The sequence below is a fragment of the Lissotriton vulgaris genome, chromosome 11 (genome assembly GCF_964263255.1).
Source record: "Lissotriton vulgaris chromosome 11, aLisVul1.2, whole genome shotgun sequence".
Lineage (NCBI taxonomy): Eukaryota > Metazoa > Chordata > Amphibia > Caudata > Salamandridae > Lissotriton > Lissotriton vulgaris.
In genome coordinates, this window is record NC_141699.1 from 874,098,748 (window position 1) to 874,114,574 (window position 15,827).

At 43.3% G+C, this 15,827-nt stretch overlaps 1 protein-coding gene across 1 annotated transcript in view; it reads left to right on the forward strand.

Moving 5' to 3' along the window:
* CROCC2 (ciliary rootlet coiled-coil, rootletin family member 2) overlaps positions 1-15,827 on the forward strand; it is a 1,620,686-nt gene that overhangs the window by 1,132,646 nt on the left and 472,213 nt on the right. Inside the window, exon 26 of the mRNA XM_086944022.1 lies at positions 11,660-11,827. Within this exon, the coding sequence (XP_086800148.1) occupies positions 11,660-11,827 (168 nt within the window). The remainder of the gene's footprint in view (positions 1-11,659; positions 11,828-15,827) is intronic.

Sequence of the window (15,827 nt, forward strand, 5' to 3'; positions counted from 1 at the left end):
AATAAATTTGTTTAGTATTGGTCAGCATGTTTTTCATTCCTGTCTTATTCACATTTTTGAAATAAAACGTTTCTGGATTTGTGACATTAAAACCTGAGAAGTATGGAAACTTTTCATAAAATGTTTTTGAGCTGCCCTTTGGCGGCGTTGGACAATGTTCCCATTGATTATAAGTAAAAACATTTCTAAGGTTTGCAGATTTTTGCAAGTAATGGTGACCATAATGATTAAAACAATACATTTCAAAGGGATTTGGAGCACCCTGCTGGCACGTCACAGCTGAATTACCTCATGCATCATGGTCGATGTAGTTCAATGTTGCGTGCTTCACACACAGTTCTCACAGTTTGTTGGCCAGTGCCAGTACCAGTATTCTTTTCAAGTGTATCCCCAGACACGTGTTTCTAGATTCCTCTTTCATCAGTGGGGAAAAATGTTCGTAGGTCGCTGGACAATACATTTGTTCATAATCTGATGAACCTACTAAGTATTCATGTTTTGTGAATTTAGCTGACATTTCTAAATCTGTCATCATATTATTAACAGTTTTAAAGTCCCAATCATCAGAGAATGTGCTGGATGAAACAAAGTCACTCAAAGAAACCTTAAACTGGTGTGGAATCTTCAACAGCTCCACCGGGCCATAAATGTCATAATCAGTTGTGTCCCATGCGATACCACCAGGTATAGGAACGGCTGTGATGTTCTCTGATGACAGGTCTCTTCGTTCACAATGAGATCATTTGTGAGGTTTCAGGAGCAAGTTGATGTTCTTACTTGCTGTGTCCATTGTACTGTATTTTCCATCTATCATTTTTCCCAAACTTAAAACAAGAATGAGACGGAGTGGGAGAAAAAGTACACCTAACACAATCCAAAATTCAACCCATGGTGAAACCAAATATATTTTTTCAAGTTGATGTAAGAGTTCTGTTATTTTTTCTTTTAAAGTTTTATTTGCTGGCGTAGTTTCAGGTTCACAGGGATCCTCAGAAAATGTATCAAAGTTGATGAAATAGCCAGAAGCAGTTCTGTCAATTGTTGGGATTGCATCTGGATTTTTCGGCATCGCTGGAGCTGTTTCTTCCTTTGTCATATTAGTATAGTCAGAGGCTATATCATTATAGACAGGTGTTTCTTGACTAACTCGGGTTTGGGGTTCAAGAGGTACAAGTTCCATTGCTTTGTTGCATAGTCCTTCTTTTCTTACTGCAGGCTTATCAAAGGTTATGAGTCTTTCAGTTTGAACCTCTTGGATTGTAGCAAGATTTGGTCGTCTGCTACATCTTTGGAGTCCACTGGGCCTTCTACTTATTATCGGCCACATGGTGTGGTTTTACCAGGTCAATTGACACAGACCTGTTCTCCTTTCTCCCAGCAAGGGGCGGCAGTAACACTGTTCTTTATCCGTGGATTGCTATTACAGGTACTGGTTTTCTGTAAGAAGGCCCAAATTCCTTCTTATCCGTGATCTTTTCTCTGACTAGATCCCCAATCTTTGGAATCCAGACAGGCCTTGCTGTAACAGGTGGTTTTTCTTCAGTGGTCGTTGGCTTTTGTGTTGTGTTGCTCAGACTTCTTCTTGTTTCATTTAAGACCTGTAAAACAGCCAAACGGTCTTTGATATCAAAGGGCTTTTGTTCCACCACTAAAGTTTGACGATCAAGATCCTGAATGAGCATTCTAGTACCAAACAGTAATTCATATGGAGTGATTCCACCCAGAGAACTTCTTGGCAGATTATTAAGACTATGTTGGACATTTATTAGATGTTTGACTCACCCGTCACCCGAACCTAATACCCTAGCTGTTATAGATTGCTTTATGTCACATTTTTTTCTTTCCGCTATCGCATTTCCCTCAGGATGGAATGGACTTGAGAACCGCAATGCAATGCCCAAGACGGCCATGGCCTCTTTGTAAGCTCTAGAGCTAAACGCAGGACCCTGGTAACAATGCAGCGTGCCGATTGCGTATGTGCCGATAAAGAATCGCAAATCTTTTATAACAGTTCAGGCGTCAGCCGAGCGCTGAGGCCACATCCAAATGAATCTTGTGCAGGAATCCACTGCGACCATGATATATTTATATTTGCCATCTCTTTGTAAGGGACCACAGTGGTTCAGGTAAACACACGCTAATGGTTTATCTGAAATTAGAAGGGGCGTCTGCGCAGGTCGTTTCGCTGTAGAAACTTTCATTTTTTGGCAGATTTCAGATTCTAGAACTTAGTTTCTAGCTTGTTTCCTCATGCGTGGCCACCAATATCTCTGTTTTGATAATGATACTGTGACGGAAACTCCTGTGTGTGCAGAGGCAAGTCCTTCATGTGCTGCTAAGATTAGTCCTAACCTATGTTCCATGTTTGGGATTGCTCTATCCCCCTTTCATTCAAGTCCACTGTCTCCAGATGATCCTTCAGGATCTTGCGCGCTATGGTGACCTCTGCTGCGCTGTCTAGCATTGTCTGGGCCCTCTCCCCGTTCTTGAGGTGTGTCCTCAAGATCCTCGGCATGTCTGATCTTTACACTTGCTACCCTCTTCTTGGTGAATTGAGTTTTCTTATTTTTTGGAACGTGCTGTTCGTCTTTGGACTTCACGCGTTCTTCCTTTTGTTCTGATCGTCCTCTTTCGTATTTCTGTGAGGAAGTCTGAAAGGTACGAGAGGAACGTGTATCAATATCGTGATATCTATCACGTTTTCTCAAATTATCTATATTTCCGAGGTTATACCTCCTTTCAGAGGGCTCCTGTAGAGGAGACCTTCCTCTGGACTGAGAACGCTTCTCTTTAGGAAGTGCCTGTTTGGTGTTTTCCCACTTCTTTTTAGGAGTAGTGAGATTATTTTTAATAAAAACTTTTTCAGGATTTTCAGTTAGTTGGGGTTTTACTGGTTTCCCACCCAAACTATCTCTACCTAGTTCTTGATAGGATTTTTCAATAATTCTTGCAAGTTCATATGGTTGCTCTGGTATATCAGTTTCTTTTAGTTTTTGGCAGATTGCCACAGATGCTGCTTCACCTTTGATGTTAGCTAATAGTATAGCCGAGACCTGTTTGAAATCTTTTAGTAACTTCATACCAAGATTTAAGGCAGGTTCTGGTCCGGATCCATTTTGAATCTCTCTTAGGACGTCTGGTATTACCGCCATAGACAGAACACCATGTGTTTTTGTGTAGATTGAAGCAAAGACTGTACCCCAAGTGTCACAGTCCTCCACGTGTGGTGCGATCCCCATTGGTAAACAGATTGTTAGAATTCTGTGTTTTTCATGAGGTGTACTATCAGGAAATACTGCCTCTATTTGAGTAATTTTTTTAGCTAACCAGAACGGAATTTGTTCCTTTTTTGCGGGCAATTTACCAATGACTGATTGTATAGTCTTTGGGGTAATTTTGTTTGTGTTCCCCTGGTGAGGGGTGTGCTGTGGAATTCTTACAGCAGGTTGGACTGTTAAAGTCCGCATTACATATTGAACCAACTGTCTATGTATTGTAATTAGCTGTTTTAGCTGAGCTAACAGTTCTGGACCTGTTGTTTGTTCAATGTCAGGATGTGGTGTATAGCTGGCTAGTACCGGCCATGTTTCTCCTGTTCTACCTAGTGGACCGAGCCCGGTAATGTGATTTTGATGTTGTACGGCGCCTTTAAACCAGAGCTGATGCTCTTGGTAAGTTAGTGGAATTTCAACATCCTCGGGATGAACGCATTTCACTGGAGGTTCCTCTACTTTGTAGTAGTGGAAATCGTGTGTTACTGGATTTGCTGCAGGAAACAAAATCCATGAATAGAATACCTCTGTCTGCCAATATTCATGTGCCTCTATTACAAAGATTACTTTACCACCTCTCGATGATACTCCATTTTCTATAAGTTTTATAGTGATTGTTTTCCTCATATTTACCTGGATGAGTATAGCATCCGGGTCATTCTGGTGGAGAATTGTGTCGTCTAAAACTGCCTGAGCTGCTACTGCAGCTCTCTCCCTTTCGTCATCACTCTCTGACATTTTGTTGACCGAAAGTTTGCTGAGCAAGTTTCAAGGAAACAACGATTTGGTGCACAGTACTTTGGAACACTGTATCCTTCAACGTTGAACAAACCAAAAACGAATACATAGGATTTTTATCCTACTCAGTTATGGCGGATATTATATCCTTTAACCCACTCCAGACGTCTATTGGAGTATTTTACGGGAAAACGGGGTCTGTGTGAAAAGCACAACTGAGTTACTCTAGTATCTAGCGTTAAATTATCGCCTTACCAAACGTTGGGCGCCATGTAGTGTAGTTCCTATATTCCCAATAGGCTCTGCGCATTGGAATAATATATCCTATAGATTTGACGTAGGACTTATGTCGACTAGGTCTCTTTTGAATATACTAGACTTAATTGTGTGTGCCAGCTAGCTCAGAGGTCACTAGAAACTTTCTCGAATGAACAAGAAGGGATTAGTTTCTGACAACCGCATAAACATGACAACTTTGTTTCCCAAGAATAAGAAATGTATCTCTAGAGTCGCAGAAACAATAGATAGTTATTTCACTCAGTCAATCGTGCATGCTTCGTTTCACCAGAGGTGCAGAGAAAATAGAGAGACGGGCGTTTTCAATAAAAAGTATTTATTGAACAGTATTCTGTCTCATGCAGGAGAAATGAACTGCTACAATCATAATACTGGTTGCAAAGTACAATGCGTACAGTACGAAGAGTATTATAAAACAATACTGTAAAAGCATGGTATGATTTCTAAGACATAAAATACATAGAGTACACACATTAATAAATAAAGACTAAAAAGTACTCAAGTGGTGCTTCTAAAATACGCCTACCCCGGTGTACCTAACCTAGGTCTAGTACAAGGGAAGAAGTAAGTGAGGTGTAGCTTAGTTTCAGTATTCTTTGCCAAGAATCTATCCAAGAATTCTCTAAGGGTCTAATCAGCTCCGTACCTTGGTTTTGGAATGAAGGAGGTCTGGTATCACTCTCTCAAGACTCAATTTCCCAACAACCCGCAAGGGTAGCTTGGAAACACTGGAGCTGGATTTCTCAGTGCGTCTGCTGGAGGGTCGGCTTCCTTCGGCACTTGCTTCGGCAAGCTGTGTCGTGCAGGTAGATAGTCGAACTGCTCCAAACCACTGTGTGTCTGCCTGGGCAAGTGTGGGCATATTTATACCTTGAAGGTGCCTAGTTTGACGTAAGGTTGGACATAATAACGTCATCAAAGACTCAGTTCTTTGAAAACTCCATGAGTTCTTGGATAAATCCATATTCAAGCAAGGGGAAGTCCCTGACTGCTGAAGGCGGGTTTTTCCAAGAAATCGTTGTGGATTTTCAGAACTAGTGGAAGTAGCCATGCCGTATTTGGACTGCATAGGCTAAGACTAAATATGGTTATGATTTCTATGCCTATATAAGGATAGGGTGATTTATACCTATATATGGGCATGAATCGGGAAAATTACACTAGGGTCCTAAATTCATATACAACAGTCTGACACTTAACCCGTTAAGAAGCTGCTTTAAGAGAGGAACAATTTTGGGTCTGAGGGTCTTAACAAAATGTAGACTTGAAGCTTCCTGGTCCTGTGGATATTACCAGTTGTATGCCCTTGGTTGTTAGGAGCACTTCCTCCTTGGACATCAGAGCTTTGAGGGAATCTGCTTCTTTCTTGTGGAGCATGATAAAGGTGACAGAGTCTAAGTAGCATTGTCTGGCAACACTAGCTAAGGGGTCTGTTGTGTATAGAGATTGGTAGAAGGTTTAGAAACATTTCCGCTTTTCTGATTCCATTGAATGGGAAGTCCATCCCTTATCGTGATAAGTGCATTTTTTAGTCTGCAAATATGTTGCCTTCTTTGTTGCCCCCTCATGGAATCTCAGCCTACTCATGCTATTATATCATTCACTATATCCGCTTCAAAGTTTTAATTTGTACCCATAGGGCTGTGAGCTAATACATATCGTTTTGTATAAGCTGACGTTATGCTGCCTCTCTATCACATGTAAGTTCTGTGTGGGGCTATTTAACTGAGCTACCCTCCTACTTTATAGACGAGAAGCTTCCGGAATGAATGCACCCCCACTACTGCTATCATTGCATCTCAAAACACCCTCCTCTCCATCACTCCAGTGTTGATTGATATTAAATATTGTCATTGTGTTGCTTGATGAGAAACAGCCTTTACAAAGTGATTTTTACATTGCAGTGTGTTTCCCACGCATTTATTACCATGCAAGGTTTTGCCACATATACTTTACCACCCATGCCTTTACAACGCATTTTAGGTAAGTATGGGGGCTAGGGGGTTCTCCCCCCAAAAAGATTTAAAAAAATATATATATAGTAATCTTACATTACTAATACTTACCTTAGTTAGACTAACAATGCATGGTAAAAGCATGCAAGGTAAAAGCATGTGCGTGCAAAAAGTGTGGGGTACAAAATGCACTGTAAAGGCATGCAATGTTTTTGCCTGCGTTGTTCCATCATACAATCTTGCTTGATAGCATCTGCCATCTCTCAATAATGCACCATTGAGTTTCCTCCATCCTTGGACCACGCTTCTGTCAGTCAGACCATTTAAAAATGCTCTGTACCAGGCCCTGGTCAGAAAGGGACCCTGGCCCACATCATCTAACATTCCCAATAGTCTCTGTCCACCAATTTGGCCATCCTGACGTACGTGGGATGTGCTGCAGAGTACGTAAGACGGTGTCTCTGTTGCTAGGTATCAACCAAGTCAAAGTCTTCCGACCATTGTTTACCTTCCAAACAATTTACTACTATACCAATTGTCTTTGTTGTGATTTGTCCTGTTTCTGGTTCATCACTAAATTGAAGTTTCCACCTATGAGTGCCCAAAAGGCAAAGTTGACTAGTTTCTTGTTTGCGTGAAATATGAACACCTCTTAGCCTTTATTGCGTGCATATCGGTAGCCAGAGATAAGGGACTGCCCCTCCAAGTTCTATTGGCCACCAACCAACAGCTCTCCCTATGCTTCCTTACTCCAGTCTCAACAAACAGACTCGAGGATCTAGCAGAATTCCCACTCCACCACTTTTCTCGGGTCAGAGATTGAAACATTCCTTGTGGAATGACATGTTCTGAGCCCTTTCTGGTCTGCACATTGAAGATGTGTCTCTGGCAAAGCAAACATATGTCTGCACGCAGGACACTTCCTGGAGGATAATTAAAAGATTGGACAGGTAGGTAAGGCCCATAACATCATATGTGGTGACCTTAACTTTGGGTCTGTGTCTCTCCCCCAACAAAATACCCAACCCAAAAAAGTAACTTTCATATATATCAAAAAGTTCATGTATTCGTCTGATTAATGGTATGTTGGCTAATTGAGCATAGGCCTTGTGTGGACTCTACAAGAATGTGGGAGAAAGAGGAACAACAAAGTGTATAGTACCAAGGTAGGGTAAATAGTTTGCTTCCAGCCCAACCAATCTCCTGAGCTTTTAGCTCAGGCCTCCTTCTTCCAGATCACATGAAAGTAACAGACACTTCAACAGGCTAAGGATGTCTCGTCTTCTGTGGAAGGATGACATTGCTTATGTTCCGACCTAAACTGCTGTAAAATGTCTGAGTCCCAGATTTACCAGGCATCCCATTTTTGGCTGGACAGAGAGAGGTGGTCCATTTGTCCATTGCCTACAGCACCATTTGGTCTGGGAGGATTACAAGGAAGTACAAAACCTGTATCTGGGCCACTCATTTGTTGTTCTCTGGTGCCTCCACTCTGCTCTCCAGTTACATTAGTGCTTGGGATGCCTGTCCTTGGACGGCCAACTGTGTTTGCAGGTTAGCTCTCACCCAATCCTCCAGCTTCCCACCTGCTGAACTAAGTATCTCATCTCCTTGTCTGTGTCCTGGCATTTTCATTTCAATGCTCCCCAAACAGGACTCCAAAGCCAATTCACATTTTCCCCAGTGTCTAGTTTCTGTAGTATGTTGTCTAGGACAGACACTACTTCTTAAAAATCATCCACCTGACTCATGATGCCATCTTCATCCCCCTTCTTTTTCCGAGATGCAGGCAAAAACAATATTTTTTCTTTTTAAGACTTCTCACTGGCATTGTTCTGCTCACCACCTTCAAAATGCGGTTCAGGCCCAGTTGGGCCTGTTCTCTCCATCTCGCCCCACCTCCACCAAGCAGCCGGGCTATGCTCTTGATCGGACACTAGTGCCACAAGTGTGCTCATCCAACTAGCAGCTCCCAGGCCATCCCATCAGCACTATCTTGCTGCAACACCAGGCCCCAAGGGAACATTTTTCCTCTTACTGTAACCTCAGTCATGTATTAGCCGCCTCTGTAACACCACCAGCTACAGCTCAACAGTGACCCCGCTCTCAGGCCTCAACGCAGCCTAGTTCTAGTCAATAAGAGACAACAGCAGGGCATAGAGATTAACAAAAGACCATCACTCTTGCCTGTAGGCTCCTATTTATGTTTTTTTTATTTTTGACTGGCCTGTGTAGAGTACATTCCTTGTTCTCGGTACCGGGTTTCCTGTGACACCTGAAGTAGTTAGACCGATGTTGGTTATAACTGTTATAACTGTTTTTTCCAGGAAACAGGGCACATCTACATGTCGCTCCCATCCTTCGCCTCCTTCTCTACTTTTTCCCAACTTCTATGTCTACTCCTTGCAGGTAGACACTTGAAACCAAGATTTCTTTCCATTACATCTAGCCAGTGCCATTGGCTTTCTGTCCTCATCATATTTTTTGAAAAAACCTATCAGTTCCTTCCACTTTCAACTCCCCATTAATTCCAGAGATCCCGCCTCCTCCTTTGCTCTCACCTTTGAATCTTTAGTCTCTACATCAAATTCTGTCCTCTACTTCATCATAATTTTTCAATACTTATCCGCAGTAATTCCATTGTCTCCCATCTACTCGCTTTTCCGTGACACCAGCCTCCTTCCGTGTGGCCCAACCTTCGAAGGGCTTCGGGGTTGTTAACCTTTAAATATAGCAAGAATCAGCAAATATTAAGATTTAGTTTTAGAAAGGGGCTATGTTCGGTTGTCACTAGCCGCACTACTGTTGATGCTCAGCAGCACTTGCTAACTCTGATCTTGCTTGCTAGTGATCTGTTTGAACAGTTTTTATTCTTTCAGGATGTTTTATCAAAGTTGATAGAGCTTTTCTAAAACTCCAGATTTATAAAAACCATTGAGCTTTATAAATAAACTGGCCTACATTTGAATTCTGCAGAGTAGGAAATGGGAGGTGGGGAATCTTAGCTTTGGTTTGCAGAATCAGCAGCCATGGAAGGTGTCAGTGGTAGTTTATCTGCAAAGGGTCTGGGTATTCTCTTTCAGCAAACATAAGGTAGCAGTGTCAGCAAGACTCTTTCCTCTACAACTCTCTGAGTTGAAAGCACAACCCCAAAAGTCACCTGTGGTTTATGTTTCTGAGTTGAAAGCACATCCCCAAAAGTCACCTGTGGTTTATAGATGTGTGCACAATTTACAAGCAGGGAAAGCCTGTTCAATACACAGCAGACTTTAGCGAGACTCTGTCTGCGAATCAAAAGTGGAGGTATAGTTAGCTATGGCTCTTGCAGTTAAAAAATAGGAAATTACTTGCAACATCTGTCAAAGAGCATTGAATGTGCTGCGAAAGAGTTGTTGGCCCTGGCATTGCTACATTTTGCCCAAGTGTCCCATTCTGCTTAATGGTTGAACCAGAATATAATTCAAGACTCCTAGTCACACGTGTTTATTCTCCCAACCTGGCCCTGCCATATAATTTCTCAATAAACAAACTTTAGCAATAGTTGCGGGGGTCCTCTGAGGTGATGTTTTTTGCGGCTGCTATCGCGGGAAAAGTGGTGCTGTGGGCTGTAACACCTGCTTGTTAATGGTGGGGTACATTTATCACAACTTTGCTGCGTAAATGTGCCGTTAATTCGGCGATAGCTCCTTGTGAATATGCCCCTTAGTTCCCGAGTAGCTTATTCCTCTTTCCCACTCTCTGTTCGGGTCTGCGCGTTTTTGCGTGCACAGTCGCTCACGCAGGTTTCTCGACATCTGCATTATATTACTAAAAAGTCACTAGCGTCACTCTGGGCAAGTGTGTGGTTCCTCCGCTCTGTTAATAATCGTATGTCTATTGGTCTCTTTCGTAATATGCATGGCCGCTGCACGCCACTGAATGGCTGCAATTAATGAGGGTGTTGACGTTTCTTTTTATTGTTGAAGCAGCTTTTAATTCCCATTTTAAGGGTACCCTCGACAATCGCCTTGCAGAGGTGTATGCTCACTTGCTTTTATTGATATTTTTGTTTCCCTTCCCTGATCACCCAGTGCTTTAGAATGCTACCGTTTTAAGAGCCAACGCCCCAATAAAAGTTCATCCGATTTTTTAAAAGCTAGGTGCACATGTTGAGAGTTCTCCCAGCTTCGTTACCCCCTTATTTCATGGATACATCGGTTTCTTTTATTTGACCTTCGCAAGTGCACATGAAAACAAATCTATAAAACTTGCTCTACTAGGATTATCTCATAACTGATGCTTTGTGGTTCCTTGAGACAGCTGTGTGACTGCATAATATATTTTGTTCATTTAATTAGCCTCTGCAGTGTGACGTTTTCTTACGATTCAGAACACGAAGGCTAGGGAGGAGGTATTTAGATGATTACTGAGAAATCAACTGTTAAATTGTCATGGGTAGCAAGTATTGCCGAGTCTAGCAGATCACTTTTGTGTCATTGTGGTCTGGATTAATGCTTGTATAAATGGCAGTCTCAAAAAGTAAACGTGCATTACGTTAAAAACTGCCATCCTTAAGAGGTAGATAGGAAAATAAATCAAGCTGGGGCATAGTCAGACAGTGGTGGTCAGACAGACCCGGCAATATCTCATGCTGTTGGCTTTTTGGTATATCATTCCTCCTCCTAAGAAGCGGTCCCCTTGCAATACACGAGGGAGTATTTTATGTCTGAAAACTACACCACATCACACATTTTCTCACATTCAATTGTTCTTGTTATTTTCTTAATGCAAGACATATTGGTTCATTTTACAGTACACCAATGAATTTATGGGTGTGCAAAGGGTCATTCCTCTTATACTTTCCATTAGAAGAATGACCTTTTGGCGTCTCTATTAACCTCATGGATCCACTAGACCACGTGCAAAATTCAGCACGCTCTGTAGGAACTCTGCTTCTGCCAGGAGGCCACTGCTAAAATACAATTCAACACACCTGTCAGCTTTAGCATAACCTAGGTCCGAATAATAGCTGAACATGCAAATCAATTCATTAGCTTTGACAATGCTTGTTTGTAAATGTTGCCACCTATCATCCATAATGTCTACCACCCTTTGTAAATGTTATCGACCTAAGCTATTATTGACCTGAGTATCCTAATCGTGTTGCTTTATACAGTGTAGCTTGTGCATGATTTGAGCTTGTGAAATGTCTGTGGGGGAGGATTACTGAGAATATAATACACCTGGAGCTGTTTTGGGAGCTTAAGACTTTACGTTACTGTGTCCTGTACCCTTTTTCCAGGTTACTTATTACCGATGTCAGTGCCTAGACAAAACCGATTTAGCAATGAGCATTAGAGGATTTCTTCATTCAATTCCACTTATCACTAGTAGTGTTTAATAAGTGTAATTTTGCAGGTGAAGACGCTTGGTGGAGAGATCAGTAAGCGGAGTCAAGAGGTGTCGGAGCTTCAGGCCAGAGTTCTCCAAGATGAACAGAAAGAGCAGCAGAGCCGCAAGGAAGCTCAAGACCTAAAGCAGAGAATCCTGGAGACAGAGGCTGGACGAGAAGCAGTTCGCAAAGAGGTAAACAGTGAGTCACAGCCTACAAAATACTGTTGCCCCCAACTTGACATTTTTTACTTTGAGGCTTACATTCTCCAAACCGATGAGAATCTCGACATTTCTTTTGCCTCTGCCCCAGACTTGAGGAGGCCTCTCAGATGCTTCCCATTCCCATCACCCCCTACACTCTGTCTAGCGGAAAGAGGTGCATCTCATCTCAGTACCCATTCTTGGTTAGTATAATACGAAGTTGTTGGACACGAAGTCCAGTTGGGAGTCCTTCCCCTTTGTGCTCACTCCAGGGAGAGATCGCGCTGTAGGCCATATTCTGCACCATTTGACCTATCCAGATCCAATTCCACAGCCGGAGACCATGCACACTGAGTTTCGAGGCCATCCCTGACTCTGTGGCAAGTAGAGGCCTTCGAGGAAGCAAGTCTGCAGATCTTCTGGAAGATTTCGGTCCTCTTCTTGCACCTTCTAGCCATACAGATCCACCGGGTCACCAATGAGACTGCCGTAGGTGAGAACCTCCCTGGTCCTAACTGACCCTATTAGGCCTTTGCCTGGCCCAACCTCGGGCACCACGTCGTTTTTCCACTCCTTCGCTGAAGGCCACGTGAGTTCTGATTGGGCCAGTGCCAGCCATGTCTTCAGAGACACCATTCCTGTATCCATCCCCCAACACTGATCTTGGGTCTGTGTTTAGCTAGTTCTCAGCCAGTGTCTCGCTATGAGATTTCTAAGGCCCAGCCAGTGGTATTAGAGGACTCTTCAGCCATGTGTCTGTCTCAGCGCCAGTATCCTCAGTGACACATAACCTTATCCGCTCAGACCCAGATGTTCAGGAACTTCAAAATGCTCCACATGGCAGGGATGATGAAAAGGGTCCTGACAAGTTGCTGCCCCCTTACTGTACCAATGAAGGACTATATCCAAACCTCCAAAATGCAAATGGTCTTGATGCCTCTCCAAATACTGAACTCCCTATTGGGGCCCCCTGCTAAGGAAAGTGTCTCCTTGCTGTATTAGCGGCACACCAGCAAAGGTTTTGGAACTGTGGCTGTCAAATGTGGAAATTAAGGCTCATCTTCTTACTGAAATTATGAAAACTAGTCCTTCATCTTCAGAGCCTTTGCCGCCCTTCAGTGAAGCCCTGACAGACTCTCTGACTGTGGCATGTGCAATGCACTCCTAGCTCTGTTCTGCCAGTAAGGCGCTCTATTGCTATAGTAGTACAGGCTGGCTTGGGATGACCCTGCCTTTTTGACTCCCCAGCCGTGACCGGAGAGTCATGTAGTGCAGGATTTGGCACAGCAAAGTAAACCTGAATCCCTTTCTTACTGCTCGCCTAATAGAGAGTCTGAACGCAGTGATGCACTTAGCAAGATGGTATTCTCCTCCTCGAATTTGGCTTTACGATCTTTGAATGCATTCTGCCTGCAGGGCAGATACACCCATGCCCTCTGGGACATGGTAAGTGAGATCGTGCCCACCCTCCCTGAGGAGTTTACATTGCAGTCGATCCAAAACAAACAGAATGCTACAATGTACATCTTGCTGTCTGGACTGGACTTCACTGACTGTGTTTCATGTTCTGTGGGATCTAATGTGGTTATTCATTGCCATGGCTGAATGTATGCCACAGGTTTCTCCAGGAACCTGTAGGAATCCATCATGAACATGCGTTTTAATCACTCCAGGGTGTTTGGAGACAAGGTAAATGCAGCTTAGGAGCGGTTCAAAGATATATGTGTTAAAGTTCATTCATTTGGCTTGCTAGCTCTGGCCTACCACTTTTGCCAATACATGAAATTCAGGGGTTGCTCTTGGGGTCTAGTTTACTGCTAGAGACAGCCATCTCAGCAGCTTGCCCAGCGCTTTTGAGGCTTCATGGGCATGGTGTACCAGAACATGGTCAAACATTAGCATGGCCAGTCCTCCTCTTTTTCCCATGCCATTGCTGCCACCAATATGCCCCCACTCTTGCCAGAAAGGTTAGGTTGTTGAAGACCCACGACGCAATTGAAAGGATGCCCAAGAAAAAGAGAGGCAGTGAGTGTTATTGTTGTTTTTTTCTAGTCCCTAAAATGATGGTATACTCAGGCAGATTTTGTATCTAAAATTCTTGAACACTTTCTTTCAGAAGCTAGCTTTGGCCCTGGATATCTCTACTCTAGATGAGGCGGGTGAATGTTGTCCTTGGACTTGTTGGACTTGTAGGCCCCTTCATATTTTCATGTTCCCTGTTCTGCAATCCCATAAGTGTTTTCTCTCATCCACTGTGGGAAAGGAACACTTTCAGCATGTTTTCCCATACCTGGAGGACTGGCTGTTGAAAGTCGGCTTATCCCTGTAATTCGCAGACCACCTGTGAATGACAATCTTGTTCCTGCCCTTATGGGGTTCGCCATCAATTAGCTCAAATCTCACTTCCAGTTGGTGCAGAAGACTCCCATTACGGGTACAGTTCTGGCACACTGGCATTCAAAGCCTTTTCACCCCTGTGGAGAATCCAGGGCCTTCATAGCATGATCCTAGGTGCTTGCCTGAGTAGTTTTGAGGCTTTTTGGTGCTGGCCATGTGTATCCTATAGGTGCATACGTGGCCCTTTAGCACATGCAGCCTCTACTGGGAAATCTTTCTTAAATGGGCTCAACCCTGGCGGGGGGGAGGTATCTCATGGAAAATATCCTCATGTCAGCCGCTGCAGCCCAGGACCTTCAATGGTGAATGAGGGATGCTGATTTGACATGCAGTAGGTCATTCTCCCTATCCAATCTAGAGCTCGCAGAGGTGGTGAATGCATCAACTGTGGGCTGCATGGCCACCAGTACAAGGTGGAGAACAGTGGCCAGAGGCACCACACCATTCTTCTGGAACTGCATTCCATGAGCCTGTTATCACAGATTTTCTGTCTTCCATTAGTGGCAGTCTGTGTTGATTTGACGGACAACATGACCACCATATGGTATTCCAATAAGGAGGGCAGCTGTCTTGAACTTCAAGGGATTTCTCTAATGCCCAATAATAATGCCGGATCCTTGAACTCCTAGGCAGATGAGCTCATCAGACACCATATAGCTATTAGCGGCATCAGCACCCGGAATTAGTTCAAGTAATTTTCAACTAGAGGAGTTTTCCTCAGGAAGATCTTTTTGCTGCTGTTGAGAATGCTAATTTTAACAAGAATTTTGCACTCCCCGGTGAGCACGTTCTACCTTCTATGGGATTCTGGTCTTCTCTGAGGGTTCCAGCCTCTGCTCCTACTTCAATAAGTTCTGAAAAAGGGTAGGTAGAACTGGGCTTAGCCAATTTTAATAGCTGTGGACCTGAGTTAGAGGATCTGTTATTCCGACCTGCTGAATTTGAGGATCTAGACCCCCACACCACTCTTCCAAAAAAGGGCAAAGTTTACAGCCAAACCTTCCCAACGTACACCTCCAAGCATGGAGATTGAGAGGAACCTGCTGAACACATTCAATCTACCTGAGAACGTAGTGCATATCATCTTGATGGCTTGCTGTAGGCCATGAAGTCCATCTATTCTGGACAATCGTCAAAGTTTGTGGTCTGGTACAACAATCATCAGGTCAATCCATTGCAGATTAAAGTTTCTGATATAACTTAGTTTTTCTTATCTTTGGCCCCCCAATGCTTTGCCGTAGGCGCTGTAAAAGGTTGATTTTTTACCCTTTTTGCCTGTGTGTCTAATTAGCCCTCCTTCTTTTAAGCCACCAGTAGTAATGCATATTTTTAGAGTCCTAAATAATTTTCGACTTGTTATGTTACTGTTATTCTTTATATTGCACATGACTAATCCAAAGAGGGGTATCTCAGTCCAATGGCCAACAACAATTAGGCAGCAGTCACAAATAACCCTCTAACATAGTTCTGTTTTAAGTAGCTTCCTGAATTTAAGTATGACTGTTGTCCAGTTGACTCACAACTAAGGCCTGGACTAAGGTTTTCCGTGTAGAAAGCTGAAAAAGAGGAAAAGCCCGCCTCAGCCAGACTAACA